A 16,002-nucleotide genomic window follows, 5' to 3' on the forward strand; every position below is an offset into this window, starting at 1 on the left:
GCTTGAAATCGCACCACTTATAGGTGTCGACTATATAATGCGAAAATAGAGCTCTCCGTTAGAAATTACGCATATTGTGAGATTTGCGGATTGCAGATCGTGCAACTTTAGACGTGTCTTCTCTTCCTTGGACCCTGAAAACCAAGACTTTTTTTTTTTCTTTTTTGTTGTTAGACGAGGGGTGTGGGTTTGATGAAGGAGACGATGTTCAACTACCTAAGTTCCCGTGTTAAGTTTATAGTAGTAACGAGTTGTACATTTTAGTGGTTGGCTTATGAAGGATGCCCCGCGATTCTTGGTTTCAGAGATGCTGAATTAACCCTGCTACCCTACTGTAAATCTTCACGTGCTTGGGATAATAAGTACGAAACAATGATGGCCTATTCTATTTGCAGATCATTAAAGATCCAATTCTTGTCAAACTCGATCCCATATGTTGCTCTTTTCCCTTTAACTTCCCATAATTACTAACCACTGGACAGACGTAATTGATCTACACGACTGCATTATCGGTAAACAACGCTACCTGAGGTATCATGGCATGGGTGGTACGATTGATGAAAGGACCCTGACGGCGACGAGGAGAGAAAAGCTATATCCTTGACGTCATATTTACAGGGCGACCAAGTTCGAAGACCGGTTCCATAGGCTGTCATGGCTGCATGGCTGCATGGCCGCATACCAGTACGTATAGAGCCGAATAGGGTAATTTGGAGAAGTACAAGGTTCAAATGAGGTAAATACCTAAAGTTGTTGGCGAAAACCTGAAGCCCTACCTTATGCTTACAGGTAGGTGGGGAAGCATTGCAATTATCATGAGCCAATTTGCAGATGCAGTCAGGGAACAAATCTGGCTATAAAAATGTATGCTGGAGGTATGCCTGGCATACCTGTATACCTGTAATACATCACCAACGCTTATAAACCAATACCAATGCAGACAACCGCTGGTGATCTTTTCCTCTATGATAGCTAGTCACCCCGCAAATGATGCTGTCAAAGTTGGTAATGCAACGTGCGTAGATCTCGAGCTGCATATAATTCCAACGTGATGTAAGCTCGTTAAAGCGTCCTCACTACCTGCTAAAGGCTGCACATACTTAGGTACTTATTAGTTACGTATTAAGCACCGCGCTGCGGCATTGGATAATAAGGTTAGGTAGGGAATAAAGGCAAATTGATACCACATTCAGTTGGAAGTGTAGGTATGTGTATGCGCATTACATGCACTATGAATTATTACATAATCCCCTGCATTACGTATTGTACCTTACGTTAGGTACCTAAGGTAGTACACAACCCACAAGATAGAGCTGATAAGGTCAAATAACGCTGCCTTATCGCCACTATCGTCATTACCCCAATCAGAACTTATCAACTACGTGTAAACAGAGGCAAGCAGGCATTGCGGCGTTACTCTTTAACAGGTTGTATTGTCAAATTGTTAATGTAGGCTGGAGGATCGGAGATGTGGCTATGAGACCCAAGACTTACTATGCGGTAACATTACGTTGTCTATTATGAGCTGGCTTTACATGCTCTGCTGTTCGTGGCTATGCTTATATAGTAGGTTCTGTCCGGTCAACCTCAGACGTCATCGTGGTTCGGAAACCGTACATATCATGTTAGTACCCGCGCATCACCTTAGGTACGTCCACTACATAACTACGGATAATACGTTAGGTATTATACCTGATATTACCTACCTTGAGCTAACTGCGTTGAGTCAATTCAAATACAAGCTCACACTTTGCGGTTTCCAGATATATAAGTTATACCTACCTAAGGTATGTTCCCGTCGTGAATTTACAGAATTCTTCGTCACTACCAAGGCTTCCGAGAAGACGGAGATGCGGACTAAAGTTGAGCAAGCGATCAGGAGCAATTAGCGACTGGACGGGTTGTATGCCGCCAAGCTAAACTTGACTTGAAATATGTAAGTCGCCGGTCAAATAAATGACCTCTCAGCGCAACGTACCGAGCAAGACATACTTGGCAGAAGTCGTCATCATTGCACACCGGCAGGCTTCTTCAGTAATATCGTAGACCAACGCCACCGACCCCAAAGCTAATTGTCATTTAGAGAAGCGCTACAGCGTACCTAACGAATAATTCCATTTACACTACTTTGTAAACTAATCGCACCATCGTAGAAGACGGATCTGCGCTTATAATTATAATTTATAGGAGGTAACACGCTACCTTAGGTACTTACCTACCTACGTGGTACCTGCCTAACCTTCAAGAGAAGATACTGTACTTAAGAACAAAGAAGAGATCTTTTTCTTTCTCTGATTGATATGATTAGATATCGACCGTATTAATGTGATAATTATAAGGGCAATACAGAGCCAAGAGGCCAAGACAGAGGAGTCATGGCGTGCGGTTACAATTGCTTCAAAATATGTAACAAGAAAATTACTATGCACATATTAGGTAGTACCTAGGTAGGTATGTATGTATGTAAATGAGGTCTCCAATGTGGTAGGATCGTTTTTATCCTCTGGCTTGCGCTGCAACTCTAATTCATTTAACCCCCACACCTGCGACGAGGTGGCTCCGAAGAGCAGTCTTGGTACGGGCTTGGCAGTCTTGGTACCTTACTAACCCCAATCAATTAGCGTAGAACATCCATTCCCAAATTTGTTTTATACAGTGGACCTGCAGGTCTTGCCGCACAGGTACAACCCGGCCATGCACCGGAAGCCTCAGCCAGCCTTGAAGTACTACCCAACGCTACCTACCTCCTACCTCATACACTACATGATGATACAGCATACAGCGGTACAAACGGACGCTAACCACCACAAGGTATTCGCTCCAATGTTTCACTATGAACTTTATTGTGACTTATCGCGTTCGAGATCTCTAGCGCACATCGCTAAGATCAGCAGTACCGACGATGTACCATGTATTTAGGTTAGGTAAGGAGGTACGGTACCTTCCGTCGAGGTAAGGTACCTACACCTAAGGTATTCTTCGGAGGACAAGGTCCTTCGATTCGCTTTTTTTCCTTTTAATTGTTTCTTATTCACTCGATCGATTCTTCTCGGCACCGCTGCCAACTCATATCTTAATAAAGACAAAGTAGCTCCGGCCAAGCAAAGCCGGTGAATTACTTGTTTTCCCCTTCTTTCATCAAACTTCTGTATTATTTATCATCCTTTTCTCCCCCCCCTTTATATTTCTCCTCGACCTCTATTCTCTACCACGGTACATCTTGGCGACTTTGCAGCTGGTCTGAATACCTAACCAGCGCTGGATTTCTAGACGAAATCAACATATAATCGCTGTTTCGTGCTAGAGGTTGTGGACCCTTTGCGGTGCAATATAATCGAAGAAAGTGTAGTTTTTTCTTCGGTGACTATTTTAACTAGCCAAACGAGATGATAGATCTATCAATATCCAAACCGACTTCCTTCCGGTTTAACAATGCCTTGGTAAACTGGACTCCCAACGTGCCAATGATGGCAATGGAAAACACTCACGATTCTCATCCGTCTATCGACCACCTTATCTTGTTGGTCTTCGAGGCCGTGTTGGAAGTCGTTTGCGTGAGCTTGCCTGGATATATCATCGCGAGGTTAGGACATTTCGACGCCGACAAGCAGAAATTCCTCGCGAATCTTAATGTCATGTTATTTACCCCATGCCTAAGTATGCGCATATGGCCGTGTTCTCATTCTCTCGGTCTTGCACTAACGAATAAACAGTTTTCACCAAACTAGCATCGCAGCTCAATGCCGATAAACTTATCGACCTCGCAGTCATACCCTTCATTTTTATCGTCCAAACCTGTGTATCTTACGTGGTATCCATATGTGTGTCGAAAGCATTCCGCTTTAGCAAGCGCCCAGCGAATTTTGTTACGGCTATGGGTGTATTTGGAAACTCGAACTCGTTACCAATTTCTCTCGTCATTTCGCTTTCGCAAACTCTGAAGGGGCTCCACTGGGACAGGATACCAGGCGACAACGACGACGAAGTAGCCGCACGCGGTATCTTATATTTGTTAATATTTCAGCAGCTCGGGCAATTAGTCAGATGGAGCTGGGGATATCACGTTTTATTGGCGCCTAAGAGTAAATACCCGGAATATCAGGATGAGACTATAGAAGAGGGTAGATATAGAGATGATGTGCCTCGAGACGAAGTTCTGATTCCGGGTCTTGACGGAAACTTTACCGAGACTGATGACCATAATGATTCCGACGGTTCGGACGAGTCGGACGTATACGAACCGGCCGGTCCGACTCCAGTTGCTGGAACATCTATAGCATCGCCCTCCGATTCAGATGACGAGGCCGGCGCACCGAGAAAACGGTCAACAAGAAAGCATGGTAGCGGTAGTCGTTCTCCTGACGACCACTCTGGAACGTCGTCTCCTCGCATACAGGACCTGAGCGATCCGAATATTCCTAGCGGCCTCAAAGGATATTACGTGGGCCCCTGTCTTAGGATCAAGAATGCTATGGTATCTATCAAGCAACGCATCGCTCAGCTTTCTACCCGCGCATACAAAGCGTTACCTCTTCCGATCCAAAGTGTCCTGGCCACGATATGGGGATGGTGGCTCCGAGTATATAACTTTCTCTGGGACTTCATGAACCCGCCACTATGGGCTATGCTCATCGCCATCGTTGTAGCTTCTGTACCTGATCTACAGCGGCTTTTCTTCCAAGAAGGCACATTTGTCAACAACAGCGTAACAAGAGCAGTATCCCAAAGTGGTAGTGTCGCGGTGCCCCTTATTCTGGTTGTCCTGGGTGCCAACTTAGCGCGAAACACGCAAGCACAAGAGACTAGTGATCCTGAAGAGCAACGGATCGGGAAACGCCTCCTTATAGCTTCGCTGATCAGCCGCATGCTACTACCTACCATCATCATGGCGCCTATTCTGGCCGTTGTTGCCAAATATATACCCGTTAGCATACTTGACGACCCGATTTTTATTATCGTCTGTTTTCTTCTCACGGGTGCTCCGAGCGCTCTGCAGCTTGCGCAGATCTGTCAGATCAACGAAGTATACGAAGGGGTCATGTCAAAGATCCTGTTCCAGAGTTACGTTATCTGGTAAGTTACAGCATACTATGTCTTGTTTGAGGTATGAGAATTAACAGTTTCTAGGATCCTCCCTTCAACGTTAGCGCTTGTCATGATGGCACTGGAAACGGTAGAGTGGGCACGATAGTGAAAAGTTTAGTTGTTCACTATTCGATCTCTTGTACGCTTGTATTATAATGTGCGATGTCCGGGGAAAAAAGGAAAAGCAAAGGAAAAAATTGCTCGAGTGATGGGTTGCGGCGTAAGGATGGGGAATTATTAGCTTTGTGTCTTAGTGAAAACCTAAATACCTCGACCGAGTGCGACACACGCCCGACTCATAAATTGCCATGATGGATGCTTGGCACGGAGAGGATCGTTGGATAGGATAGGATCGATATTCACCGAGAGTCCGAGGTATTTTCGCACTTGAAAGGGCTGACCTCTCTTTACCTGGGAATTAGGTTGCTTGAGGCTCGTGAGTATAATAGCTATAAATGAATAGCTTTGTGTATTATTTATTTGATAATGACAAATCGCGGTCTGGGATTTGTAAATATAGTGTGTTTTGTATATAAGCGTTATAAAGGACGGCGTTGAGCTTAAGCTCATTTACCAGACCAAAGTCCAGAATCCAAATACCGAATGGGAATTGTGAATTGCGATATGTGTACCTAAGGTAGATAACACGGGTCCCACCATACGATATGGAAATCACTAGGTTAGGTAGGTAGGCACATTGGCTGCTGCCTACCAAGGTAACGCCATTATTTAATGAAAAAAATGATGTAACTTTCAATTCATTCAATCTTCAACTTATATTTTGCTACTTTTTTGAAACCGTAGAGAATTAGCATTTCGACGCTTAGTTTTACATTATATTGACAAAGTCTATTCACTTTTTCTTTTTCTTTTGTTTTTTCTTAGAAAAAATATAAATAAATAAATTGATCTATTAAGACTCCAACTCCAACATCAACAAGGCCAAAAACCATTCCCACGGCCGAAGATGGGTCAGGAAACATCGCATCTCATCGACCCGAACATGCCGCCGGATACTCTATCTGATAGAAGTATCCGTGCTGTCGCACAGTTAATCAAAGATGGCAAAGCAAAAAATATCGTCGTCATGGCCGGCGCTGGTATCTCTACCGCGGCTGGAAGTGAGTCTGACCCTTTTTTTATACTCTTATCTCATCTCATCTCATCTTATATGAATACTGTCATATCATCATTATCACATCTACTTAAGTTCCATACCTATTGCCAGCCTTGTCGCATAACAATACCCTTACTTATCACCATGTAGTACCCGACTTTCGTTCCCCTAAGACGGGACTATACCACAATCTTTCTCGCTTCAACCTCCCACATCCCGAATCTGTCTTCGAGATTAGTTTCTTCTGCACCAACCCGGAGCCTTTCTACTTGTTGGCCAAGGAACTGTACCCGGGTAACTTCAGCCCGACGGTCTCGCATGCATTTATTGCTCTGCTGGCTAAGAAGGGCCTGCTTCGTATGTTGTTCACCCAGAACATTGACTGTCTGGAGCGCGCCGCCGGTGTTCCTCCGGAGAAGATAGTCGAAGCTCACGGAAGCTTTGCTACCCAGCGGTGCGTAGAATGCCACACCGAGTTCCCCGATGACTTGATGCGCGAGCACGTCACCCGCGGCGAGCCCCCGCGCTGCATTCGCGAGGATTGTAACGGCCTCGTCAAGCCGGACATCGTCTTCTTCGGCGAGCCGCTCCCCAAAGCGTTCTGGAAGAACATCTTTGCGACTGATACCACCGACCTAATGCTTATTATGGGCACCAGCTTGCTCGTGCATCCGTTCGCCAGCTTGCCGCGCCGCGCGAAGGAAGGCACGCCGCGGGTGCTTTTTAACCTTGAAAGGGTGGGCGACATGGGCACGCGCGTGGACGACGTCCTGGTTCTCGAGGACTGCGACTCCGGGATCCGGAAGCTGGCGGACGAGCTGGGGTGGCGCGACGAGCTCGAGGCGTCGTGGAGGGCTGTGGTAGGGGAGGAGGAGGCGAACCGGCAACTCTCCAAGACGCGGAGAGAGGAGGGGATCCTCGACGAGCTGGAGAAGCTGGTCGAGGACGTGGATAATAAGTTGGGCATTTCCGAGGGTGGCGACGGCAAATCCGAGGCTAACGTCGCGAAGCAGGGAGAGGGTGCAACGGCTGGTGGATCGAGCAAACCGGATACTATTCAGGAGAGCGGTAAGGAGAGCGCTGCGCCTGGTGATGCAGCACAGCTCGTGGACGACGGCGAGACGGTTCCAGAGAAGAGCGCTGAGGAAGAAGGTCGCAAGGAAGATCGGAAGGGGGAGGGAAAGGACGCGGAGGCCCTAGACCAAGGTAACGCAAAGATGAGCTATGAGCCCATGCCACCTACGAAGGAGAAACCTGTTACGGAAGAGGATGGGCTCAAGACGGAGGATAAAGGCGACGGCGATAAACCTGCGCTATAGGCTTGCCTTTAGGGGGTTTGGCGTGGTATATACTTAGATGAATCAGGTACATATACTGGGCGGTGATGAGACTTTGGTGTCGGCTTGCGGGTTTCGATTGTTGAGTTCGGGCTGGTGGATCGCGAATCGCATACAGATCGATATAGGCATTATTCTGCACGGGGGATAGGTTGGTGACCATGCATATATGTTTGGAGGGAGGAGAGAGAGAGAGAGAGAATATATACCCACTACCTAGGTCAGTGTTCTATGATGTGATAGAGATGAGTAACTAGGTTCTTTTTGGTTGGTCTGCAATTAGATATCTACACATAAAGAGGCGGTACCTATACAGTAAATAAGGGCTGAGAAAAGATATATAGGAAAAGGCTGTTCGAACAGACAGCGTTTCCTAGGGCTTCGTTTGTAAGAGACGGTGTAGTTACATATATCTGCATGCACCTCTCAACACTCAAAGCATCTGGAATCGGATATCGAGATAGATATTGTTTCCTTAGAAGCCTACAGGTAGGTATCTAAATGCATAGTACCGTTTCTATAACCGACAAGGGCGGCGGAATAACATGTATCTAGTACCTAACGTCGATGGCTAACTAAACTATATTACATAGTATATTCGTCACTACCTACCTAGGTACATATACTAGTATTCTACATAATAATAGAAAACAAGAATCTATTTTAGAATCCTCGCCTCTGACATAGGTCAGACATAGGGCAACGATAGCATCAGTTCATAGCAAACTGGGTGTCGTTGGTAGAATCTCAGTAAGGAAACTCTGATGTAATCCGGAGCGAAGTTCTATAAGAAAAATAATAACCGTGCCGTTGTTTCCCAGATACCTCTATTAATAGGAGAGAACCAATACCTAGTTCTACTCGGTCTAGTTACATCCTATTGCAAGCTGTTGTTTACCAAAGCAATAGTCGGTTGATACCTGTTACACTGGGTAGGGCCTAGACCAGCCACATCACTGGTCTCATCCCACGCACCATTATCGCCGAGACATGCATGCAACGGCCTGGATTTCTTCTTCGAGATGCGTTGTATGCGATCGCGGATGAGATCAATACTAGGTAGCTTCCCACGATATGCTATACTTCTTTTAAAAAATGACCGGCTACCTACCTGTTACTATAAGAAGAAAGATGGTAGGCTAACTTATGGCGCCGGACTTTTCGTTAGGGTACCGCCGGGTATATTTTCGGACACTTGGATCTTTTCTAAGTTCCTTTTTTTTTCCTAGTGTATATTCGTAATAATACAGTAAAACCTTGATATAACGAATTCATAGGAGGTCTCCCAGAATTTTGTATGTAAAATAACGAATTTTTTTACATAACGAATTCGTAAGGTTTTTGGATTAGTCACCACCAAATTCGTTATGAAAAAAAGCAATTTATCCCATTTTAAGCTTGAACTAATCTTATTTCGGTAAAGGACTTTCTTAAATTCGTACAATGCTTACCCTTTTCAATAAGATGAGCTAAGCGCTTTACCCTTTTGGGAAATACTTCTTGATGTATCTTTTTTTTCCATAGCGAATTCACTATATAACGAATTCAACCCCCTGATTTTTCCAATTCGTTATATCAAGGTTTTACTGTACCCTATATTGCCACGTGCACTAGCCAGGGACTAGGTTCCGGAATGCTATCGCTTGTCTATATATATATATAATATGGTGTAGGTATACGATACTTCGTACGAGAAGCCGAATGCGATGGCAAGGCAGGGGACGACATGCTCAGAGACTATTGGTTCGGGGGCCGCCCTGGAAAAAAAATGAATGACGGTGGTGATGTCTACCCTAAGTCTGCGTTCGGTGGTGATAGCTAGCGTCGCTGTTTCACCTAATAAGTCTCATCCGGCCAAGCCTAGCGAATCAAAGATAGGCAGCACGAGGTTGTCGACATGAATGAATCTTATAATCACACAATTATAAGTCCTGAAGCATCGGGGGTTATGTTAGATGGGGAGAGTCTAAAGGCGGCACGCGCTTGATATTCGAAACTACACCCTCTAGAACTACGGTTTGAAAGTTCGACTTGGTTAGCAAAGCATACTATGTAGTATCATGTTAGACCGTTTTAGCAGGGTTAGTAAATGTGACAATGGCTCGGATGGCTCCGAGTTCCATATATAATTTGGATAGTTTCCTACCCCTGCTCTATTTTCTTGTCTTTTGTCTTTTTTTGTTTCCTTTAGCCTTTGTTATGTCGTTGACACGTAGATTTTCAATCCGCCAAATCTTACGGTACCAATAACATTTCCAAGCCGACGATGTAGAAAATATTATCTCAAGTTGGAAGATTTCTATCTTTATTCTCGTTCGTATGAAGTGGGTATTGGAAGTTAATATGATGCCTCTTTAACTAATGGTTTAATACAACTAAAGACGTGAATATGACCGTTGTAAATTAGTTTAATGCGGCCTTACCGATAAATCTTAAGAACTCATGCATTAGGGAGGGAGGAGGATGGGATGGATATATGGAATCTAATGGGAAGAAAAAAAAAAGGACACGATATATATCAAATAAATAGGATGACTAACTAATTTTGTTCTCATCTTATAGTACATAACTTCATCCACATCGAATCTCGAAGATTTTGCTCCGTTTGTCTAGATTGATGAAAATCTTCAACGGTTTAATGATGGTCACTGTTCGCAGAAAAGCATGTGCGGACAAACCAACAGTTCGAACAATTCTAGCTACCTTTCTAGCTTTGAGCTACTCAAAGCTACTACCCCCTGCCAAGACCAGCAAGGATCTTTTCCTATTCCCTGTCAAGCTGTTCCCCTAAATTTTATGGAGCGTTGTCCCCCTTGTTCCTTGTCTCTTCATGGACCCTTTTCCTTTTCGGGGGCCCTACGCCCTCGCGATGCATGGAATTAAGACATCAATTCTCCAAATTTGAACCAAAATGGTACGCAGAAAGAGTTTGTCCCATAGAACGTGTTACCCCATGCATAATGTGTAATTCCTTCCCCCATCGTGATCATATCAATGCCGCCTTACGCCATCTTCTAGTTCTCACTTCGCAAAGTTACTAACGAACTACACAATTTTTTTTTTAAATCCCTTTCCCTTACCTTCGTAACACTAAACCTGCTGCTCTGTCAGGAACAAGAGAAATCCGTTGGGTAATCACCAGCGAAGTAGGCTTCTGGCTTGGCGACTTTGGAGAAAATACTACTACTTCACACCCACCCATCGCGTGATAATTTAGGAATTACAGGGGAAGAAGAGGAAAGAAAAAAAGGAAAAAAGGAAAATAAGATCACGAAAAATTAACAAGAAACCTACGAGCTCTTTAAGCCTTACCTTAGGTTCCTCTTTTCTATTTTCTCCAAATAGAAGCTATTAGCTTCCAGATTTTTTTATTTTTTATTTTTTTATCAACAGGATTTTCGGAGGGTCGCACATGGCATCCTGACATTTACAGCGTCGATTTCTTGGTCGCTATTGGGATCGGCATGGACTGCTAGTGTCCTAGTTTCGACCCCGCTGCATCAACACGTCCCTGTCGCGCGCTCCTGGTTCCGAATCTGCAGTCCGAGCCATAATCCTTTCTGAAACCTTCAGATAGTTGAACTTCGTCTATTTTTTTTCTTTCTCTTTCCTCTTACCCACTGCTATTCTATACAGTCATTACCGTCTCGGTTATTAGGGAGAGAGCGTGCGTGCTTGTGGGAGCGCATGCGTTGTTTGTAAGAGTAAGAGTAAGAGTAAGAGTAAGAGTCAGAGCAAGAGTCAGAGCGAGAGCACGGTAATCTTCGGAGGTGGAAAGCAGTGCCTTTCTTTTTTTAGTCACGAGAGGAAAAGATGGTTTCATTCTTTGGGTTTAAGCTCGGCGGCGAGAAAAAGAAGTAAGTTGGGATACGTCTTACCGCAATACATCTAACTAACTTCACGATGCAGAGTTGAAGATGCTTCGCCAACGCAGGTCCGTAGGAAACTTGTTAGAGAGCCTCTAGATGAGGAATTTCCCATGAGGGAGGCCGGGAAACCTGCGGCTTATAGTGTTAATGTCTCTTCGGGAGCCCGCCCCAATACGTCTCATTCAGTCAAAGTTACGGCTATGCAGACGAGACCATCTCCCTACGGCGCGGATATAACCGATGGAGCTGCTACAAGCATGTCCGACCTCCCTCAGCCGAGTTTTCCAGTTCTAAAGCAGCATTCTTCGAATCCCACCTTAGGAAGTGCTGGTAGCTGGCACAACGCTTCTTCTCCTTCAGATATAGCACCTCCGGTTCCTATGCGACACCCTTCTCGGCCGGCGACTCCTGTTCAGCAGCAGCAAACAGTCTGGGCGAATCCCCTTGAAATGCATTCTGCCAAAGGCTCGGCTGCGTCTTTAGCATCTGCGCCCTTACCGCTGCTGAGCAAACAACAACTCAAACTGGAAATCCCTAACGAACCAGCTCCCGGATTCCGAGAGGAGGACTCGTCGATACCTCCATCACCTCTACGGGTAGGAAGACCAAGCCCTGGTCCAAACTTCGTAGAGTCGCCACAGACTCAATCTCCCAGTAAACCACCATCCCCTCCGCAGTCCATAAGGAGTGGGACTCCTGTGTTAGGGCGACCGACATTTCCCAGGGATGATATGCTCCGTTCATCGAGCAGAGGTAGTCATAGGAATATACCCACTACTCTCAAAGAGGTCCAGAATATCAGGGATATGTCGAACCACAGCCGCTTCGGTCCGGCGGCGATTCCTTCCCCTATTGCGACTCCCCGCGGCAGTGAAGATCGAGTTCGGGGCGGCCTAGCGAATATCTTGGGCGATCCTAGTATTCATATACGCACGGTTAGCGCAAGACGTGATAATGTAAATCCGCGTAGTAACCCGATGCTGTCCGAGAGGCGAAGCCTTGAGATGCGGGTGGAGGAGCTCACGCGTCCGTGCATAGAGGAACCGATACAGCGTCCGAGGACATCGAACGGTTCCGAGATGGGCAAACTCATGCGACCTCCGCCGTTGAACCTCAGCTCTCGTCCGAGAACCCCCGACCGTGCTGGTACCTACCCACCTCCGTTTGCCGCGAATCAAAAACCTCAGTCGCCGATGCAGAGCCCGCGGAGGATGCCGAGAGATAGGAGTGGTCCACCACCTGCTGCCGTAGGGGCGCGCAGGCCGAATACTAGAAATGTGCGCAGACCTACGGCGGACGAGTACGAGATTCAACCGTCGTCTCAGCCGCCATCCCAACCACCCTCTCAACCGCAGTCCCGATCTCAGTCCCGGGTCAGGAGGATGTCTCAGGACAGCATTAGTTCCTCCTACTTCGATCGACCACCCTCCCCCGACAGTCCCCTAATGCCCCGTACGGGCCCGCTGGCAGGAAGCCCAAGCATCACGCCCATCGAAGCGCCGCTAGCCCCGCCGCCGCCGCCCAAGAATCTGGATTCGCGCTCGCGCCTCCAGGAGATGGAGCTGTTCCTAGCCGACGGCGACGAGGAAGAAGCCGAGCAGGACGACGAGCCGCTGATCCCCCCGCGCCTGAGCAACCGTAACGTCCCGACCCCCGACTCCACCATGTGGCCGATGCCCTCGCCCACCGCCTCCTCGTTCGACGACTACTCCTCGCGCGTCGGGTCCCCGCTCGGCTCGCCGCCGCGTGTCATGGCTGGGGGAAACGTCATGGTTGGTCCGCGGTCCGAGTCCCCGTTCGGGATGCGCTCGTTCAATTTCAGCCGGCCGATGACGCCGACGCTCGCGCATGCGGCGATGCGTCACGATTTTAACCATCATAACCATTACGGCGGTGGTTATGGCGGTTACAACGGAGTCGTAATGCCGCCAAAGCGCTCCGAGACCGCGCCCCTATCCCCAGGCTTCCGCGACCCTCAAGCTTCGCCGTCCATGACGAGGCCGTTACCGCCGAGGTCGAATACGGCGTCTCCAGGTATGGGATACGGACACGGACACGGACAAGGACAAGGGCACGGACGTGGTCTCAGGAGCCCGGCGATCGTGGGGGATGACTTTGGGGGTGGCGGGTTTATCTAACCCCTATCTCTGGCTCATTTGTCTTGTCATGATATGATACCAATCTATGGCACGGCTGGCTGGGCTGGCCAAACTTCGATTCGTGTACAGGTCTTACTGGCAAACAGGCGGGGACTGGTAAACGCCCAACATTCGCTTGTTTTGGGTTTACATTCTTCGATTCTCTCCCCTCCCCTTTGTCTTTGGATTATTGCATGGCATGGCACGGCACGGCACGGCATCGCATCGCAGCGCGTTCGCATCGCCTTTATCTTACCTTTATCTTCACCTTCACCTTCATCTTACAAAATTATTAGGTGCTTATATCATAGCTACAGCCGAGATACCCCCCTTTACACCTCCTTTACATACATATATATTCGCACATACAACCCACACCCGCCATACTATTACCCCGGTAACATTATCATTACGTTACTATACTTTACTAATTACTCCCTTTGTCGATATATGTATATGTGTTGGATTCGAGCTTGGGCGTTCGGAAAGAAATCAAGGGAAGGCGTGGCAGGGAGGTTAACCAAAATGGAAATTTTTTTTTTTCGCATGTACTGTATTTGAAAAGCATTGGCATCTAAGCATTTTAGGCATTTCAGCGACTGTAACACTTTTTTTTTTCTTGTTTCGCTTTAACTGTACAGCATATATGTGTTAGGAGGTACATATCTTCTACGGAGAGTGTGATGTATAGCATCTCATCTCCTCTGGGAAGATAAACTGCGTTAGGACGCTCGGGTTCGAGAGCGAAAGGAGGAAAGGAAGGAAAGGAAGAGAGAGAGAAAGTGAGAAGGAAGCTTTTTTTCTTTGTTCGGTTAGCTCACTCTATGATTATTGTATATTGTTAATGCGGACGGCATATATATAGATTACGTATATTTTTTTTTACTCTCGGGCTTCTTCGTTCGGTGAACTTGGAATTATGAGTTTCGGGGGTTATACAGTTAGGTACTGTAGTTGGTTGAGATTTTACTTAGCATGTCTCTTATTTCCTACCGCTTTTTTTTGCGGAATATACCTGTTAGCATGCAACGATGTTATTTACAACAACTAGAGTGCTAAAAAAGCACAGTTGTTATTTAGATACCTTCGAGGCTATTAGGGTTCACCAGATGCGCGTGTACCAACCAACCAACTACATGACGATGGATCAGCCAATATGCATAAGGCTGAGACTGTGGAGGGGGAAGGGGGGCTCTTGAAGAATGGAGGGTTTTCTACATATGGGTTCGGTTACTAAAGCTTAAACTGGTACATATGCCTGAGAAGACGATCTACAAGCCGAGACAATCAGTCTCATCTGATCGACGGTTGGGTGTACGTTAGGTAGGGGTAGGTATGTATGTAATGGACAAATCCCTCCGTATCTCTAAGCCACTCTTCCCACGAACCAAGACCTAGATCAGCGCTCGCAGCCTCATCACGTCCCGCCAGATTAGGTACACGTTTTCAGATTCAATGTCATACTATCGTCACCTATGTAAGTGTCGTATCAGATCAGAATTTTTCTTGGTAGAGCATCATATCAATCCTTTACGCCTATGAGAAAATATTGAATAAATGTCAGACGAGCTTGGTAGTTGTCTAGACTACGAGATATGAGGCTGTATGCTATGAAGCAACAGAGTCTTAAAAGAACTGTTATAACAGGTACATTAACATGTTCTTCTCGTATACCATGTAAATTTTCCCGTGCTGTTACAACACCGTCCCCCCCCTCCAATAAGCAGGATTTCATTAGAAATATCGAATGAGAAAAACCTACTGCTGTCATATTTCAACATATCTCGAGCTATCCCAGACTGATCTTCACTCGGGCGATCGCGATGGGTGGGCGTAATGATTTGCTCCGGGGGCCTGGGGCCTTCAGTGACGTCACACGCACGTAGTGTATTGATGAGATGAGATGCCAGACTACACGGAGGTACTACTGACTGCTATTATCTAATGTACGTGGCTGGCTCGGAAATACAAAAGGCTCGATTTGGACGGGAGGTTTTCTGATAGCGAGGGTTCGATTTGGAAATAGATAGCTACCTAAGCTAAGGTAATAAGTAGGTAGAGTTCTAGAGCTAGAATAACTGATAACTCTTTCTCTAGTAACTACTTTATAAGTACCTACCTCTAACCTACAGTATAACTTATAACTACACGAAAACAGCAGCAACTCAAGTAAAGCTAGGCCGTGATAATACTTAATCGAAACAATGCCGGTCGAGGTGAAAACCATAGAAGAGATCAACGGCGTGAACGGCGGCCCCGAGCCGCCCGTCGAAGTGACGGTTCAGAGGAAGCCGTTTCTCCAGCCGGACGACGATCAGAGAATACCGCATGCCGGTGGGTATTTATTTATTTTTCCTTCTTTCTCCCTCCCGTCCGGGGGGCCGGGGGGCGGGGGGGGGGGGGGGGGGGGGGGGGGGGGGGGGGGGGGGGGGGGGGGGGGGGGGCGGGGGGGGGCC

The 16,002-nt window shown here is 46.7% G+C and overlaps 5 protein-coding genes across 5 annotated transcripts in view; all 5 read left to right on the forward strand.

The window, feature by feature from the left end:
* Positions 1-1,199: 1,199 nt before the first annotated feature.
* Positions 1,200-2,448, forward strand: F4812DRAFT_445721 (uncharacterized protein). The gene has a single exon (XM_047935585.1). The coding sequence runs from the start codon at positions 1,521-1,523 to the stop codon at positions 1,887-1,889; it is 369 nt and encodes a 122-aa protein (XP_047785909.1). The 5' UTR covers positions 1,200-1,520; the 3' UTR covers positions 1,890-2,448.
* Positions 2,449-3,473: 1,025 nt separating this feature from the next.
* F4812DRAFT_453386 (auxin efflux carrier) lies at positions 3,474-5,191 on the forward strand (the record flags this gene model as incomplete). Its single annotated transcript, XM_047936479.1, has 3 exons — positions 3,474-3,657; positions 3,714-5,073; positions 5,128-5,191. 3 exons carry the CDS (start codon positions 3,474-3,476, stop codon positions 5,189-5,191), a joined length of 1,608 nt encoding a protein of 535 aa, XP_047785910.1.
* Positions 5,192-5,800: 609 nt separating this feature from the next.
* On the forward strand, positions 5,801-8,041 carry F4812DRAFT_234861 (NAD-dependent deacetylase sirtuin-2). Its single transcript, XM_047930567.1, has 2 exons — positions 5,801-6,206; positions 6,353-8,041. Exons 1-2 carry the CDS (start codon positions 6,053-6,055, stop codon positions 7,519-7,521), a joined length of 1,323 nt encoding a protein of 440 aa, XP_047785911.1. The 5' UTR covers positions 5,801-6,052; the 3' UTR covers positions 7,522-8,041.
* Positions 8,042-11,352: 3,311 nt separating this feature from the next.
* F4812DRAFT_463423 (uncharacterized protein) lies at positions 11,353-13,546 on the forward strand (the record flags this gene model as incomplete). The annotated part of the gene is made up of 2 exons (XM_047938200.1): positions 11,353-11,396; positions 11,449-13,546. 2 exons carry the CDS (start codon positions 11,353-11,355, stop codon positions 13,544-13,546), a joined length of 2,142 nt encoding a protein of 713 aa, XP_047785912.1.
* A 2,204-nt stretch (positions 13,547-15,750) lies between these two features.
* F4812DRAFT_468504 (uncharacterized protein) overlaps positions 15,751-16,002 on the forward strand; it is a gene marked incomplete at its 5' end in the record, with an annotated part of 1,017 nt that continues 765 nt past the window's right edge. Inside the window, one exon of the mRNA XM_047938779.1 lies at positions 15,751-15,880. Within this exon, the coding sequence (XP_047785913.1) occupies positions 15,751-15,880 (130 nt within the window). The remainder of the gene's footprint in view (positions 15,881-16,002) is intronic.

Source organism: Daldinia caldariorum (assembly GCF_022478825.1).
Source record: "Daldinia caldariorum strain CBS 122874 unplaced genomic scaffold F4812scaffold_25, whole genome shotgun sequence".
NCBI lineage: Eukaryota > Fungi > Ascomycota > Sordariomycetes > Xylariales > Hypoxylaceae > Daldinia > Daldinia caldariorum.